At 38.1% G+C, this 17,470-nt stretch overlaps 2 protein-coding genes across 2 annotated transcripts in view; one reads left to right on the plus strand and one right to left on the minus strand.

Annotated features, from left to right (window-relative positions):
• Window positions 1-16,673, plus strand: part of LOC105871921 (zinc finger protein 679-like) — a 35,834-nt gene extending 19,161 nt beyond the window's left edge. The window contains exon 5 of the mRNA XM_076009590.1: window positions 9,100-16,673. Within this exon, the coding sequence (XP_075865705.1) occupies window positions 9,100-11,597 (2,498 nt within the window). The 3' untranslated portion in view covers window positions 11,598-16,673. The remainder of the gene's footprint in view (window positions 1-9,099) is intronic.
• LOC105871915 (KRAB domain-containing protein 5-like) overlaps window positions 1-17,470 on the minus strand; it is a 162,572-nt gene that overhangs the window by 73,184 nt on the left and 71,918 nt on the right. The gene's annotated exons all lie outside the window — the stretch shown is intronic.

A 17,470-nucleotide genomic window follows, 5' to 3' on the forward strand; every position in this document is an offset into this window, starting at 1 on the left:
AAATGAGACTCTGTCTCAAAAATAAAAAGAGAATGTGCCATGTGTGATTGAGAATATCGTATATGCCACTGGTTTTTTTTTTTGTTTGTTTGTTTGTTTTAAAACGGAGTCTCACTTTGTCACCCAGGCTAGAGTTAGTGCCATGGCATCAGCCTAGCTCACAGCAACCTCACACTCCTGGGCTAAAGCATTCTTTCTGCCTCAGCCTCCCAAGTAGCTGGGACTACAGGCATGCACCACCATGCCCGGCTAATTTTTTCTATATATATATATCAATTGGCCAATTAATTTCTTTCTATTTATAGTAAAGACAGGGTCTCACTCTTGCTCAGGCTGGTTTTAAACTCCTGACCTCGAGCTATCCACCCGCCTCGGCCTCCCAGAAAGCTAGGATTACAGGCGTGAGCCACTGGGTCCGGCCCTGCCTCTGGTTTTTTTTTTTTTTTTTTTTTTTTTTTGAGACAGAGTCTCACTTTGTTGCCCAGGCTAGAGTGAGTTCCATGGCGTCATCCTAGCTCACAGCAACCTCAAACTCCTGAGCTCAAGCAATACTACTGCCTCAGCCTCCCAAGTAGCTGAGACTACTTGGGTCACCATGCCCGGCTAATTTTTTCTATATATATTAGTTGGCCAATTAAGTTTTTTCTATTTATAGTACAGACGGGGTCTCACTCTTGCTCAGGCTGGTTTTGAACTCCTGACCTCGAGCAATTTGCCTGCCTCGGCCTCCCAGAGTGCTAGGATTACAGGCGTGAGCCACCCCATCCAGCTGTGCCACTGGTTTTGACTGTAGAGTTCTGTATATTTGTTTTATGTTTAATTGGTGTATATTATGGTTGTATCTGTGTGTGTGTGTGTGTGTGTGTGTGTGTGTGTGTGTGTGTTTGTATGTGTGTCTGTGTGTTACAGATTTCTGGTAAGTGGATCCTTTTTACCATTAGATAATATCAACCTATTTTTTTGTGACAGGTTTTGACTTGAAGTGTAATTTGTCTTAAATATGGCCACCTGACCCCCTGTGGTTATTATTTGCAATGGAATACTTTTTTTTTGAGAGAGAGATTCTCACTCTTTGCCTAGGCTAGATTGCCATGGCAATTAGCCTAGCTCACAGCAACCTCAAACTCCTGGCTCAAGCGATTCTTCTGCCTCAGCCTCCCCAGTGGCTGGGACTACAGTCATGTGTCACCAGGCCTGGCTAATTTTTTCTATATATATTAGTTGGCCAATTAATTTCTTTCTGTTTTTAGTAGAGTCAGGGTCTTGCTCTTGCTAAGGCTGGTTTCAAACTCCTGACCTTAAGCAATCCTCCCGCCTCGGCCTCCCAGAGTGCTAGGATTGCAAGTGTGAGCCACCAGCCCTGGCCATCATTAAGATTTCTGTTTGGAGGTGTTTTTTTGTGGGTTTCATTTCTCTATTAAAATTCTCATTTTCTTCATGCATTGTTATAGAAACCTTTTTTGTTTCTTTCTTTCTTTTTTTTTTTTTGGCCTGCCTACATGTCCAACTTTTTTGTTATCTATGTTTTTTTTAATCTGATTGAGATTTTTTAAAGGTGAGTATTGTAATTTTTTTGTTAGCCAGTTCTCATATCTCCATTTTTTTACAGATGATTACTAGAAATTTATTAGTTATCTTTGGTGATAATCAGGTTTGCCTGATCCTTCATGATTTGTATATTTTTGTGTTTATGTTCTTGAATCTGAAGGAGCACGGTGCTCTTTCTGTCATTATAGACTAGTTTTAGAAGTTAAATATCTTTCCCTGTTTCATCCATGGGCTGATGATAGTTTCACTGAGATTCCAGTCAGTTGAGTTTGGAGGCAGGTCCCATGGCTGCTCTTGGGACTGCAGTGGATTTCATGGTTGGCAGACCAGTTATCAGGGCATCATACGGCACTCACTGTAGCCTGGGCAACAAACCGAGACTGTCTCATTTAAAAAAAAAGAAAACCATTTTTAAATGTATAGTTTAGTAGTAGTCTTTATTTTATTTATTTAATTTTTTTATTTTAGACAGAGTCTCACTTTGTTGCCCAGGCTAGAGTGAGTGCCATGGTGTCAGCCTAGCTCACAGCAACCTCAAACTCCTGGGCTCAAGCAGTCCTACTTCCTCAGCCTCCCCAGTAGCTGGGACTACAGGCATGCGACACCATGCCCAGCTAATTTTTTCTATATTTATCAGTTGGCCAATTAATTTCTATTTGTAGTAGGGACAGGGTCTTGTTCTTTCTCAGGCTGGTTTTGAACTCCTGACCTCAATCAGCCTGCCCGCCTCGGCCTCCCAGAGTGCTTGGATTACAGGCGTGAGCCACCGCGCCTGGCCTAGTAGTGTTCTTTATATTCACAGTGTTTTGCAACAGATTTCCACATCATTTTTGTCTTACAAAAGTAAGAGTGAATCCCCATTAAACAGCAAATTGACACTTCCACTTCTCTCCAACTCATGAAGAATACTGTTCTACTTCATGTTTCTATGAGTTTGATTACTTTAAATCTTTTGTATAAATCTAATCATACAGTATCTGTTTTAAACTCTCTTATTTTCATTCATGTGATGTCCTTGTTTGTCCTTCCTTACTGTAATACATGTCAGGATGTTCTTTTTTTAAGGCTGAATAATATTCAGTTGTAGGTATTTACCATATTTTCTGCATCTACTCATTCATAAAAGGGCACTTTCCTTGCCTCCAGGTATTGACGATTGTGAATAATGTTGCAGTGCACATGGGTGTGCAAATATCTACTCTGTGTCCTCGCTTGAATATGTTTGGGATGTTTTGGATACAGTGATGGATACCACATGATCCTTTTATGTTATATCCAAGAAATCATTGCCAAAGCCAATTGTCATGAGGGTTCCCCCTTACATACTCTTAGCAGTTTTATAGTTATGAGCCTTACGTTAAGTTCTTAGTCCATTTTTTAAATTAATGTATAATTGTACATATGTATAGCACATTATAATTGTACGTGTTTATAGGGTACTATTTGATGTTTCTTATGTATACACTATAATGTATACACTAATGTATAATGTATACAATATAATGTATATACTATATGTATACACTATAATGATCGGTCAAATCAGGTATGTAGTGTGTCCATTACCTCATGCATTTATCATTTCTTTGTGGTAACAATGTTCATGTAATATATCTCTTTGTTAACTATTGTCATCTTACTGTGCAATAAAACAACAGCACTTATTTCCCCTTTCTGAAGAATTAAAACTTTGTACCTATTATGCAAACTCTTCTCCTTTTCCCCCATCAGTCTCTGGTAACCATGGTTCTACTCCTGCTTCTATGATTATCAGCTCTGTGTTTTTATATTTTTAGAGTTCACATAATAGGACTAGATGATATTATGTATTGATTGTTTGTTTTGTTTGTTTGTTTTGTTTTGTATTTTTGTTTTGTTTTGTTTTTGAGACAGAGTCTCGCTTTCTTGCCTCGGCTAGAGTGAGTGCCGTGGCGTCAGCCTAGCTCACAGCAACCTCAAACTCCTGGGCTCAAGCAATCCTCCTGCCTCAGCCTCCCAAGTTGCTGGGACTACAGGCATGAGCCACCATGCCCGGCTAATTTTTATATATATATATATTAGTTGGCCAATTAATTTCTTTCTATTTTTTTTTTTTTGAGACAGAGTCTCACTTTGTTGCCCAGGCTAGAATGAGTGCCGTGGCATTAGCCTGGCTCACAGCAACCTCAATCTCCGGGGCTCAGCGATCCTACTGCCTCAGCCTCCCGAGTAGCTGGGACTACAGGCATGCGCCACCATGCCCGGCTAATTTTTTGTATATATATTTTTAGTTGGTCAATTAATTTCTTTCTATTTTTAGTAGAGACGGGGTCTTGCTGAGGCTGGTTTCGAACTCCTGACCTTGAGCAATCCTTCCGCCTCGGACTCCCAGAGTGCTAGGATTACAAGCGTGAGCCACCGCGCCCCGCCTGTATTGTTTTGTTAGACAGAATCTCACCTAATTGCCCAGGCTACAGTGCTGGGGCATCAGCCTAGCTCACAGCAACCTCAGACTCCTGGACTGAAGGAATCCTCCTGTCTCTCAGCCTCCTGAGTGGGTGGGACTACAGGTGTGCACCACCACGCCTGTCTGATTTTTTCTGTTTTATTAGAGATAGGGTGATCTTTAACTCCTGAGCTCAAGTGATCTTAACACCCCGGCCTCTGGAGTCCTAAGATTTCACCATGAGCCACCATGCCCGGCCTAAAGGATACTATGTTAAAATAAGACAGATATACAAAGACAAATACAGCATAATCTCACCTTATTTTTTATTATTTATTTATATTTGAGACAGTCTCACTCTGTTGCCCAGGCTAGAGTGCCGTGGCATCAGCCTAGCTCACAGCAACCTCCAACTCTTGGGCTCAAGCATTCCTTCTGCCTCAGTCTCCTGAGTGGCTATGACCACAGGCATTTGCCATCATGCCTGGCTAATTTTTTCTATATATTTTTAGTTGGCCAATTAATTTCTTTCTATTTTTTAGTAGATACAGGTTCTCGCTCTTGCTCAGGTTGGTTTTGAACCTCTGACCTTGAGCGATCTGCCCGCCTTGGCCTCCCAGTGTGATAGCATTACAGGCGTGAGCCACCACCCCCGGCTTCATTTTATATTTTGATAAAGGTATCCATTGATCAGAAAACTATCACAAGTATTACCACATGTGTCTATATATACACACAATAAAACACATAAAATCCTCTGAATCTATCTATGGTGTTGCAAATGAAAGCAGTTTATTGTTTGTTACATCTAAGTAGCATTTTATTGTGTATATACACATTTTCCTTAAACATTTATTTGTTGTCGTACACATTGTATTGATTCCATATCTTTGGTATTGTAAATAGTGCTGCAGTATATGTAGAAGTTCAGATATCTTTCTGACATACTGATTTTCTTTTTTTTTTTTTTTTTTTTTTTGAGACAGAGTCACACTTTGTTGCCCAGGCTAGAGTGAGTGCCCTGGAATCAGCCTAGCTCACAGCAACCTCAATCACCTGGGCTCAGGCGATCCTCCTGTCTCAGCCTCCCGAGTAGCTGGGACTACAGGCATGTGCCACCATGCCCGGCTAATTTTTTGTATATATATTTTTAGTTGTCCAATTAATTTCTTTCTATTTTTAGTAGAGACGGGGTCTTGCTCAGGCTGGTTTTGAACTCCTGACCTCGAGCAATCCGCCCACCTCGGCCTCCCAGAGTGCTAGGATTACAGGCGTGAGCCACCGCGCCTGGCCCTGATTTTCTTTCCTTTGGTTATACACCCAGTAGTCAAATTGGTAGATCCTATAGTAGTTCTATTTTTAATTTTTTGGAGACCTTCCATACTGTTTTCTACAATAGTTGTTCTAATTCACAACTGCAGTCCCCCCCCTTCCCCCCATTCTGTATTCCTCACATGCTGTCTGCACATTTTTTTGTCTGATTATATCTATTCTACCTGGAGTAAGCTGGTATCTCTTTGAGATTTGAGTTTGCATTTCATTCATTATTAGTAACATTGAGCTTCTTTTCATGTACGTATTGGCAGTTTGCATATTTTCTTTTGAGAATTGCATATTCAAGTTTTTCATATATTTTTACTTGGGTATATGTTTTGGAGTTTGGGAGGAATTTTTAAACATTCTGAGTTCTTATATGTTCTAGATATTAAGCTCTTGTATACATGTAGGAAAAGACTACTTTATAGGTTTGGGAGCTCTGAAATGTGCTAATACTTGTGATAGCTTCTTGATCAGTGGGCACCTCTATCAAAATATAATACACTTTTTTGTAATTTGTGAGTTTTTTGACAGGTTCTCATTCTGTCATTGTGGAGTACGTTGGCATAATTATAGCTCACCACACACGACCTCCAGTTGCTGGACACAAGCAATCCTCCTGCGTCAGGCTCCCATGTGGCTGGGACTAAAGCCTTGTGCCATCATTTCCAGCTAATTTTTTGTTACTTTTTATGTAGAGATGGAGTCTCAGTATATTACCCAGGCTGCTCACATACTTTTGGCCTGAAGTGATATTCCCACCTCAGCCTCCCAAAGCACTAGTGTTATAGGTGAGACCCATTGTGCCTGGCCTTGTGACAATTTTTGATGTAAGTTGTATTTTTTCTGTGACAGCATTTGATGTTTCATTCTGTAGTTTTAATGCATTCTTGCATTTTCAGCCCTGTGTCCTTATGCATAAAGTGTTATTTTTGTAAAAATAATATAATTGAATCTTGGATTTTTGAATTTAGGTAAGTTACATCTTTCAATTGATGTATTTATATATGAAATATTTACTGAAAGGGAATGACTTATAATATTGTGTGGTGTTTTTATTTTTATTGTATGTCTTGTAGTAATTTTGATTGTGTTCCTCTCTTACTGTCTTTCTATGTGTTTTATTGTTTTTTGTAGTGACCCTTTTTATTTTGTTACTTCCTTTTGTGTATCTACTTACTATAGTATTCCTGTTGTAGTTACCATAAATGTTACATAAAGCATTCTAAAGTCATAACAATCTGTTCTAAGTTGGTAATTTCAATTGCATACAAAAACCCTGCCTCCTTCTATCCCCCATTGTATTTTATTGACGTCTCAAATTATATCTTATTGTATTGTGTATCCATTATCAGACCCTTATAGTTATTTTTGTTTGTCTTTTGAAGTCTGTATCAGATTTAAAAGCTTTAATGCACTATCATTGTGATAATACAGCATAATACTTGTGTATATAATTAATTTTATCAGAGAACTCTACATTTTCACATGCGTGTTGTTGCTGTCTACCAGTATTTAATTTTTCAACATGAAGAACTGATTTATTTAGCATTTCTTGCAGGGTAGATATGAATTAATTCAGGTTTTGTTGCTCTTGGAAATTCTTTATTTCTAATGCATTTTAAATGACAGGACAGTTATGCAAGAAAAAGTGTTCTTGGTGGGTAGCTGTCATTTTTCATTACTTTGAATATATTATTCTCCACTTCTGTGGCTTGCAAGGTTTTTTTTTTTTTTTTTTTTTTTGAGACAGAGTCTCACTTTGTTGCCCAGGCTAGAGTGAGTGCCATGGAATCAGCCTAGCTCACAGCAACCTGAAACTCCTGGGCTTAAGCAATCCTACTGCCTCAGCCTCCCGAGTAGCTGGGACTACAGGCATGTGCCACCATGCCCGGCTAATATATATATTTATGTATATTAGTTGTCCAATTAATCTTTCTGGTTTTTATAGTAGAGACGGGGTCTCGCTCAGGCTGGTTTTGAACTCCTCACCTTGAGCAATCCGCCCGCCTCGGCCTCCCAGAGTGCTAGGATTACAAGCGTGAGCCACTGCGCCCAGCCTTGCAAGATATTTTGGTGAAACTTTTTGATCTTACTGGTGTAGATGCCAAATCACTTTTATTGTTATTAATTTAAGATTCTCTTTGTTACTTTCAGATTTCTGATTATAAATTCATTTTTGTATAATTCCTTTTGTCTTAGTCCTAGTTAGAATTGTCTGAGCTTCTTTAAATTTTATGTAATTTTCTTTCTCACAATTTCAAGGTCTTATCTACTATTTCTTCAAATAGTGCTCCCTTGTGTCTTTCTCTTCTCATCATACATCTGTCATTATCAGTGTAATGGCCTAGTTCATGGTAACTGCTTAGTCCCTTCTGCTCTGTTCACTTTTCCCCATTTTATCTTCTGTTTTGGTTCCCTGAGTCTAATTTTAAAGGATATATTATCAACCTACTGATATTTTTCTTCTGTTAGATTAAGTCTGCTGTCATCAACACCCTCTAGTGAATCTTTATTCAGTTGTATTCTCTTTTTTTTTTTTTTTTTTTTGAGACAGAGTCTTGCTTTGTTGCCCAGGCGAGAGCAAGTACCGTGGTGTCAGCCTAGCTCACAACAACCTCAAACACCTGGGCTCAAGCAATCCTTCTGCCTCAGCCTCCCGAGTAGCTGGGACTACAGGCATGCACCACCATGCCCGGCTAATTTTTTCTATATATATTAGTTGGCCAATTAAGTTCTTTCTATTTATAGTAGGGATGGGGTCTTGCTCTTGCTCAGGTTGGTTTTGAACTCCTGACCTCAAGCAATCCGCCCACCTCGGTATTCAGTTGTATTGTTTATCTCAACTTCATACTTTGTATTTTTATACTTTTGAACAGCTTTGTTAGTAATCTAATTTTCTTTATGAATTCTTTTCTTCCTTTTGTTTAGTTATCTGTGTTCTCATTTAGCATTATGGAGATAAGATGATTTAAATTCTTTTAAATTAATTCATAGATATTTACTTCTTTACAGTCACTTAAATATTTATTTTTGACATTTGGTTTTGCCGTGTTTCTTTGTTTCTTTAATGTCTTGTGGTTTGATTGATTTCATTTTAAAAACAGCTACTTATCCTGTTTTTTTATGGACTGGCTTTGTACAGGGAACAACTAGAATTATTGAGCTGCAGTAGACATTCTGAGGGTTTCTCCAAGGAGTCGGCTATATGCATGTGTCTTATCTTGACTACTAAGTATGTTTACAGATAAAAGATTCCGTATATTTTTTATTGAAATAATCTTATCTCTTCCTTCCCTTGGCAAATGTCATTGGTAAGTAGCCTCTCTGTTACTGTAGCAAGCATTAATCTTTCTTCTCAGTGTGTCTAGCCCATCATTTAAAGTATATCTCCATTCCTTTTAACACTCCATATTTAAAAAAGCAATAACCAGGTTATATATAGCCTGAGGAAAACTGAGACCTTTGGACACATGCTCCACTCTTTTCTTTGTTTTTTTTGAGAGTGAAATAAGGACTGGGAAGATCTTTTTCCTGATTCTATTCTGCTCTGATATAGGAAGATAACAGACTTAATTTTGTTTTTCTTAATTTAGCTTTTCTTAGATTTGTTTTCACTGGGAATACAGCAAACTGAATTGTGTTTTTTAAAGCATGTTTTTGGTTAAGTTCACGTATCCATGGAGAAACAAAGGCCTCACGTTTTTGATTCAGTCATCATGCTGTGGTCCTATCTCGGTATCATTTTATATATTTTATTTGTGTAGCACATAGTAAATGTAATTTTTAATGTTTTTATTATCTTTCAGATATATTTTCTCATTTGACCCAAGTCCTGTTGCCAAAGAAGTACATAGAAGTTCCATTCCAAAAAGTGATATTGGGAACATTTGCGAGGTGTGATCTTGAAAATTTGCATATAAAGAAATATTGGGAAAGTGTGAGTGAATGTGAAGCTCAGAATGGATGTTATGATGGACAGAAAAAATGTAGGACAACTATCTATAACAAAAATATCGTGGATAGTGGAGGTCAAGAACACAAAACATTTTGGAACAAAAGTCCATTTATATCAGTTACTTTTGCTGAACCACATGTTTCTGTAGGTAAATATCAAGATCAAGTTTTGGGACATAACATTTATCTGAAAGGACATTTGGAAAATCAAAATAGGGACTTGGTCCACATTCCAAATGATGATTTGGATCAAGTAAAGTATAGAATTGGATTAAATGTTCAGTCACATATTGCTGGAGATCTGAGATTTAAAAATGAAGGGAAGATTTCTAAACATGATCAATTTGATGAGTCCGTTGTTGGAAGTTTATTATTGTTCCACCAAAACATAATACCTTCACCTACCAAAATCAATAATGTTGATGAACATGGAAAAGGCTTCACCCAGTCATCATTGCTTAATCGATATGAGGAAATAGATAACTTGGGAAAATGTCACACTTCTAATAAAACTCTCCTGTCCTTTAGCCAGGACTCTACCCTAAATGATTACCGAGATTTTTATATTGATGACAGAAATAATCAATGCCATAAATCTGAGCAAACCAAAGAAGTTTCTGGTTCTAGAAAACATCAGAAAACTCATTTTCCAGAGAACCATTACAAATGTAAAAAATGCAAGAAAGTGTTTTTTCAATACTCAAAGCTTATTGTCCATCAGTGTATCCGTATTCAAGAAAAGTGTTACAAATATAATAAAGGTGTAGAAGCTGATACCCAGCCTTCAAAACATACTCAGCCTCTGGGAAGCTATTTTGGAGGAAATTCATACAGATTGAGTAAATGTGAGAAAATCTTTAGTCCGTCATCAAATCAAAGAGAACATAACATGATCTATACTGAAGAGAAACTCTACAAATGTAAAGAATGTGGCAAAACCTGTAACCATATTTCACAACTTATTCAACATCAGAAAATTCATACTGGACAAAAATTGTACAAATGTGATATTTGTAGCAAATCCTTTACTCGTTCCTCAAGTCTTATTATGCACCAGAGAATTCATACGGGAGAAAAATTGTATAAATGTGATACGTGTAGCAAATCTTTTACTCACTCCTCAACTCTTACTGTGCACCAGAGAATTCATACGGGAGAAAAATTGTATAAATGTGATACCTGTAGCAAATCTTTTAGTCACTCCTCAAGTCTTATTGTACACCAGAGAATTCATACTGGAGAAAAATTTTACAAATGTACTACATGTAGCAAATCATTTACTTATTCTTCAAGTCTCATTGTGCATCAGAGAATTCATACTGGGGAGAAACCCTACAAATGTAGAGAATGTGGCAAAGCATTTTACTGTAGTTCACACCTTACTGAGCACCGGAGAATTCATACTGGAGAAAAATTTTACAAATGTAAAACATGTAGTAAATCCTTTACTCATTCCTCACATCTTATTGTGCATCAGAGTATTCATTCTGGAGAGAAACCCTACAAATGTGACAAATGTGGCCTGTCTTTTGTGTGTTCTTCAACCCTTAGGCGACATCACAGAATTCATACTGGAGAGAAACCTTATAAATGTGATGAATGTGGTAAAGCCTTTAATCAGTGCTCTCGGCTTACTATACATAAAAGGATTCATACGGGAGAGAAGCCCTACAAATGTAAAGAATGTGGTAAAGGTTTTAAAACTAGTTCAGAAGTTACTCAGCACCAGAGAATTCATACTGGAGAAAAACTTTACAAATGTACAATGTGTACCAAATCCTTTACTCGTTCTTCATATCTTATTTTGCATCAGGCAGTGCATACTGGAGAGAGACCCTACAAATGTAAAGAATGTGACAAATCCTTTAACTATTGTTCACTTCTTACTCAGCACCAGAGAATGCATACTGGAGAAAAGGTTTACAAATGTAATACATGTAGCAAATCTTTTAGTCATTCTTCAAGTCTTATTGTGCATCAGAGAATTCATACTGGAGAGAAACCCTACAAATGTAAGGAATGTGCCAAAGCTTTTAACTCTAGTGCACATCTTACTCGGCATCAGAAAATTCATACTGGAGAAAAATTTTACAAATGTAATGCATGTAGCAAATCTTTTACTTATTCCTCTAGTCTTATTGTACATCAGAGAATTCATACTGGAGAGAAACCCTATAAATGTGAAGAATGTGGCAAAGCCTTTAACCAGTACTCAAACCTCACTAAACATAAGAGAATGCATACTGGAGAGAAACCTTACAAATGTGAAGAATGTGGCAAAACCTTTACCTGTAGATCATACCTTACTCAACATGAGAGAATTCATAGTAGAAAAACTCTACAGGTCTGACAAATAAGGAAATAATTTTATCTAAAATATACTACTTAGAAACCACCAGAAATATCATAGGGAACAAAACTTTCCAGATGCAATAAATGGAAGGAAGCATTTACTGAAAGGGGAACTCTAATTGAATTGGGATTCGCAGAATGACTAAACCATTAACACTTTGAAATTGTAGACCCAAACAAAATATTTATTACAGAGGCTAATCCAAATCTAAGACAATTATATAATTTATTCATGTACTTCGCAGATGCAAAAAAGTTGATACTTGGAGATGTATAGTTATTCCATACTTTGGCAGTATTGACAGTATTTGAGTTTTTTCAAAAGCAGCGATTATTGCCTAATTCAAATGTCAATTCAGTTGATGCTATGCCTTAATTTCTAGTGTTCATATGATAACACGTGGTCTTTTTTCCTGCATCGGAACCATTAGACGCCATTCTATATTATGTGAATATCATTAATTAATATCAATTTTTGTATGGATGTATAATTACAGATCTAAAACTTGAAGAAAATCTAAAGAACAATACAGTTTGTGACTTATAAGGCATTCATGCATGCAAGCATATGGCACGTGTTCTCAACATTATTCTTCTGAATTAACTAAGAGGACCAATGTGAATTTTCTAAATAAATGATCTTTCCACTTGCTCCGTAAGTGGAGAAAACTTGCCAATTAATCAAAATACCGAGATATCTTCATTTTAGAATGAAGTATAAGTCTGGAGCATTATTTGGTGTGCTAGAAGACTTGGTAGAAGTGTTGCATGTTATTTAATGTGATAGAAATATATGTCTGTATATTTCCATAGATGTCAGTGAAAAGTGATGATTTCTTCTGTCTGGAATGTAGCAAATGTATTTCTATCCAACATTAACATAGCCTCGCTCTTTTTTTTTTTTTGAAACAGAGTCTCACTCTGTTGCCCAGGCTAGAGTGCCATGGCATCAGCCTAGCTCACAGCAACCTCAAACTCCTGGGCTCAAGCGATCCTCCTGCCTCAGCCTCCCGAGTAGCTGGGAATACAGGCATGTGGCACCATGCCCGGCTGATTTTTTTTCTATATATATCAGTTGGCCAATTAATTTCTTTCTATTTATAGTAGAGACGGGGTCTCGCTCTTGCTCAGCCTGGTTTCAAACTCCTGACCTTGAGCAATCCGCCCGCCTCGGCCTCCCAGAAAGCTAGGATTACAGGCGTGAGCCACAGCGCCCGGCCAGCCTCACTCTTTTTAAAGAAGGAAATCACATGCCTAAGTTTATTATATCCGCAGAAAAATAATGTTTCTGAAGTTCTTCCGACTGTGTTTTAACAAGGGGACATATAATGGATATTCAGATGCTTTTTATAAACTATATTTGAATATAACTTATTTTTGTCAATATAACTAAATGATTTTTTAAAGTTTAATACTGATGTTTTATTAAGGAATTGTTATCCTGTCTGTGATTAATCTTACATTATATTATCATATCTAAGACTGGTTAACATATAGACATAATACTTTATTGAAAGGCAGAGTGGAATTATTTCTGTAATCCTTTTTCCTGCAGGCTTAACATTTCCATAATTGGGGGAGTATTTTGTCTTAGTCCCTATTTTGTATTTTCTGCTTTTTGTAATCATTGGGATATTGTGGTAGTTACAATAAAGATTTTATGGAAGTACAGTTAGAAACCATAAATCTTAGATCCTAAATCACTATTTATGTAATTTAATTCCGTGATTTTTTTGCACATGCTTTCTAAATGGGTAAAACGTATGCATAAAATTTTAATTTCATTTACATGGTATGCAATATACAAATATTACATCAAACTAATAGTTCATATAATCTAATCATGCTTTGAAAATAATTTGAAGATATAAGTGGTGATACATTTAGTTATGTTTTATTTAACTAATACATTTTGTCCATTTTCAGTTGAAGAATGAAATTACTTAAAGCAAGCATCTTCCTGTTATTTCTGTTTTAAGTGGCATCCTAACATGTACTGATTTTACTAGGCTGTTTCAGGTAGAACCTGGGATGCTTTGTAAATAATGCAGTTTTTTTGACATTTTTATAAAAGTAAGAAACACACAGGACAGTGCTCTGTGTGAAATAGATTCTTCATAGTTTGGAGGAAATTTTTCTTATTCGAGTGAGTTTATAGACGTAGGTAAGAGACTGGAATGTCCAGAGTGGAATATTGGCGTCAGTTCTGCATGTGCCTACAGGGCATCTGTTGCCAGGGTAGCCAGCTGACTGACTGAATGTAGAAAGAAAAACCTTCCTTATACAATTTTGGGACCATCTCCAGCTTTTCGCTCTGTCCTTTCTTTTTTCCTGGCCTACATGTGCACCACAGCCTTTCTCCTTTTTTGCCTCTGTTATGACTACTTGGTTCTCACTGCTCTCCTGTGTCATGTCACCTCACACAAGACTTTGCTGTGAGGATTGGTTTGTATTTTTTTGTAATGCGGTCATAATTTGTTTCTAACCAGAGAGTCTGAAGACATGTATTAGTTTTATGCATGCAATATAGACCCCTTAATTTAAATAAGAGGAAGGTGGTGCCAATAGCCCAGAGGATTGAATGGCCTAGGCAGTGAGCACTGTGGTGGATGTGGAGACAGAAACGACACGATTGTGGTGTAGCTCTCAGAGACGTGGATGAAACTTACTGAAAAATATATGTGGGAAATACTTTTGAGATGTGAGAAGGTTGGAACTGAGCACACAGCACTTACTCTGAGTCATAGGGTGGTTATAAGTGGTGTCATCTCATGGACAAAAGTGACATAGATGGAGTGGGTACTTTGGGAATATTGTCAGTTTCTGATTGTCAGCGTAGAGGACTCTGTCCCCATGGTTTAGAAATACTAGGCAGTTGTGCAGGCCAGGTGCTGTTTCCAGTTTCAGATTTTTGTTATTTTTCAGCCCTCAGTTTTAGTGGGAAGTAGATGGGGTAGTGGATGAGTTACGTTTTGTGAGCATCGGTTCAAAATGCGAAGTTGTCAGCACAGATGTTTGAGAGGAAGGTGTCTCTGGGAGACCGTGCTGGGCAGAATGAGCAAGGTGTGAGCCACAGTTACACACGCAATCCCAGTCGCCCAAGGAGCTGTGTGTGTAGCCCCTGTGTACTTACTTATGTAGGGTATAACCCCACTTCAGTTACGTCTGCCGTAGGTGGGTGACTGTCCGGGAAAGCTGACCCACGGGTCGCACGGACCCCTCTTATTTCCTCTCACCCCATCGGTCAGTCATGCCATCCTGGCTCTGCGGCGCTGGGGAGGGGAGGGAGCGACGGGACGGTCTGATGTGTTGGACGTTTTTGCCTGAAACGCTGTACCCAGTTTTTAGGGTAGAAACCTCCATTTTCTTTTACAGCCTATGTTCTTTCACCCAGCCTGTCTAGAATATAAAGTGGATTGTGAATTGTGGAAACAGGTACAACGAGGTTCAGTTTCAGGTTATGTTCACACATTTCACATTGGCATGATTGAAATATGATGCACCATCTTCTGTAGGTATTAGTTTGTGTTCAGCTATACCAAGAAAAGACTGTCGGGTAGTATCAGAATAAAATACGCATATTTTGTCTTATGTGCATGGTGAGCATGTAGCAGCACAGGACTGCTCAAGTAGTTCACTGACTTCAGGGGGTGCCAGTTTGTTTCCATTTCCTGTCTCTGATATAGGAGTTCAAAACCAGCCTGAGCGAGAACGAGACCCTGTCTCTACTAGAAATGAAATTAAAAAGAAAAAAAAAAGAAAAAAAAAAAATCAAACTCCTGACCTCAAGCAATTCGCCTACCTCGGCCTCCCAGGGCGCCAGGATTACAGGCCTGAGCCACCACGCCCAGCCTGTTGTCATTTCTTTTCACACTGTAACACTCTCATACCAAACACACGAATAGTCAATTGACTATGCCCTTGCATGATGTCATCAAATTTGCCCCGTGCTGGCATGCAATTTGAAAACCACCCACCTGTCAAAGCAATGAAAAGGCAGCACTTTCACCAGTTACCACTTCAGTACTGATAACTAAGAGTCAGGCTACAGTCCTGTGCTCACTGCATGTATTGTGGTCACCATGACTGAATGCTTGGGAGTAGCCATGTGAAAATTTATTCTTATTCACCCTTCTGGAACAAGCCTAAAAATAGTCTTTTGTGAAACCACAGAAAGGAAGGGGACTCTCACCCTGGGAAAAATGAAGCAAGATTGAGTGGCACTCACTGGAGGCTTAGGTAGTGCTCTCCAATGTGGCTTTCTGGGCTTCTGAATTTTTCCCAGTAACAACCCACGTGGTCCACACTATCAGTCATCAAATGGAGACTACCTGAAAGCTTCAGGTTTACATAAGTAGAAATCCAAATTATGCTAAGGTAATTTTTACAGAGACAAAGGAGAAAGGCAATCGTGTTCTAGCCTTAGATCCAGAAACGTAACATCAGAGAAGTTATCCTTAAGTATTTCCACTGCCACTACTGCTACTGCCCATGCCTCTGTCTCAACAAATATTCTGATCCTCAGTGTTAATAGTTCAGGACAGTTTTCTTGGTGTTCATGGACCAACTCAGTTCTTCCCACTTTCTCACTTGTAATTCTATGGTATAACCATAGATTGGCAGGGCATGGTGGCTCACACCTGTAATTCTAGCACTCTGCCAGGCTGTAATTATCAACTATGATTTAGAGGAAAAAAGGTGTATGGGGTGGGAGGGAGCAAACCTGCCTCTCTATAAATATAATCACCTATATGATATAAATATCAACATATTAGATATATTATCTATGTGACATAAACATATTTGTATTGTTTGTATTATATGATATATGATCTGTGTATATGTAGGAACTATATTTCTCAGGAATGGAGAAAGGACACACACCACCAAGCATTATGATTTTGTGGCCAGATATTTATGAAGACTGGGTCAGTGTTCTGGATGAAGGAAAGGATAAAGATGAAATTGATATCATGGAATGGTAATTTTTCTATTTTTTTCATGTCTTAAAAAAATTCTTTTCATAAAAACTTAAAAACTATAAGTCTATTAAAAATCAAAGTACTATTTACAATGTCCCGTTTGGAAGATTTATGCTAGCTCATCACTGTTAGTATCTCATCCCTAATCCTACTAACATGGACTACTTGGAACATTGTACACCTTCAGTATATCTGAATTGATAGGAACTGTAATTCAGTAGTTCACTAGGTAATACTATAGGCCCAGCCTACAGTTTAATATAGTAATTTTTGTAAATATTTAAGTAACCAGATAACTCGTTACATAATTCATTCAGGAACTGAAGTCAAAAAGAGAAAATGACTCATTCCTCTGTTCAAGCAATTGAGTTTTCCAGAGTAAGGACAAGTCAAGAATTACCATAATATTGCAGTATAACCCTGCCATAAAAGAGATATTCATTAGGCCTGTAATCCTAGCACTCTCGGAGGCTCAGGCAAGCAGATTGTTTGACCTCAGGAGTTCGAGACCAGCCTGAGAAAGAGCAAGACCTTGTCTCTACCAAAAACAGAAAAAATTAGCCCGGCATGGTGGCGCATGCCTGTAGTCCCAGCTACTCGGGAGGCTGAGGCAGGAGGCTCACTTGAGCCCAGAAGATTGGGGTTGCTGTGAGCTAGGCTGACACCATGGCACTCTACCCCGGGCAACAGAGTGAGAAGCTGTTTCAGAGAACAAAGAAAGATATTCAGAGACTCCTCTTGGAACACAGCACAGAATGTTAACTCCCTGAGAAATATCAAGGAAAAACAGTTGCAAAGCCTCAGTCTGATCAAAAAGTGTGCACTGTTTCTACTCAAGCAAGGGGAAATTGCTTGGAGAACTAAGCGCCCCAATTCCTGGGTATTTCTT

This window comes from Microcebus murinus, chromosome 13 (genome assembly GCF_040939455.1).
Source record: "Microcebus murinus isolate Inina chromosome 13, M.murinus_Inina_mat1.0, whole genome shotgun sequence".
NCBI classification, from domain to species: domain Eukaryota; kingdom Metazoa; phylum Chordata; class Mammalia; order Primates; family Cheirogaleidae; genus Microcebus; species Microcebus murinus.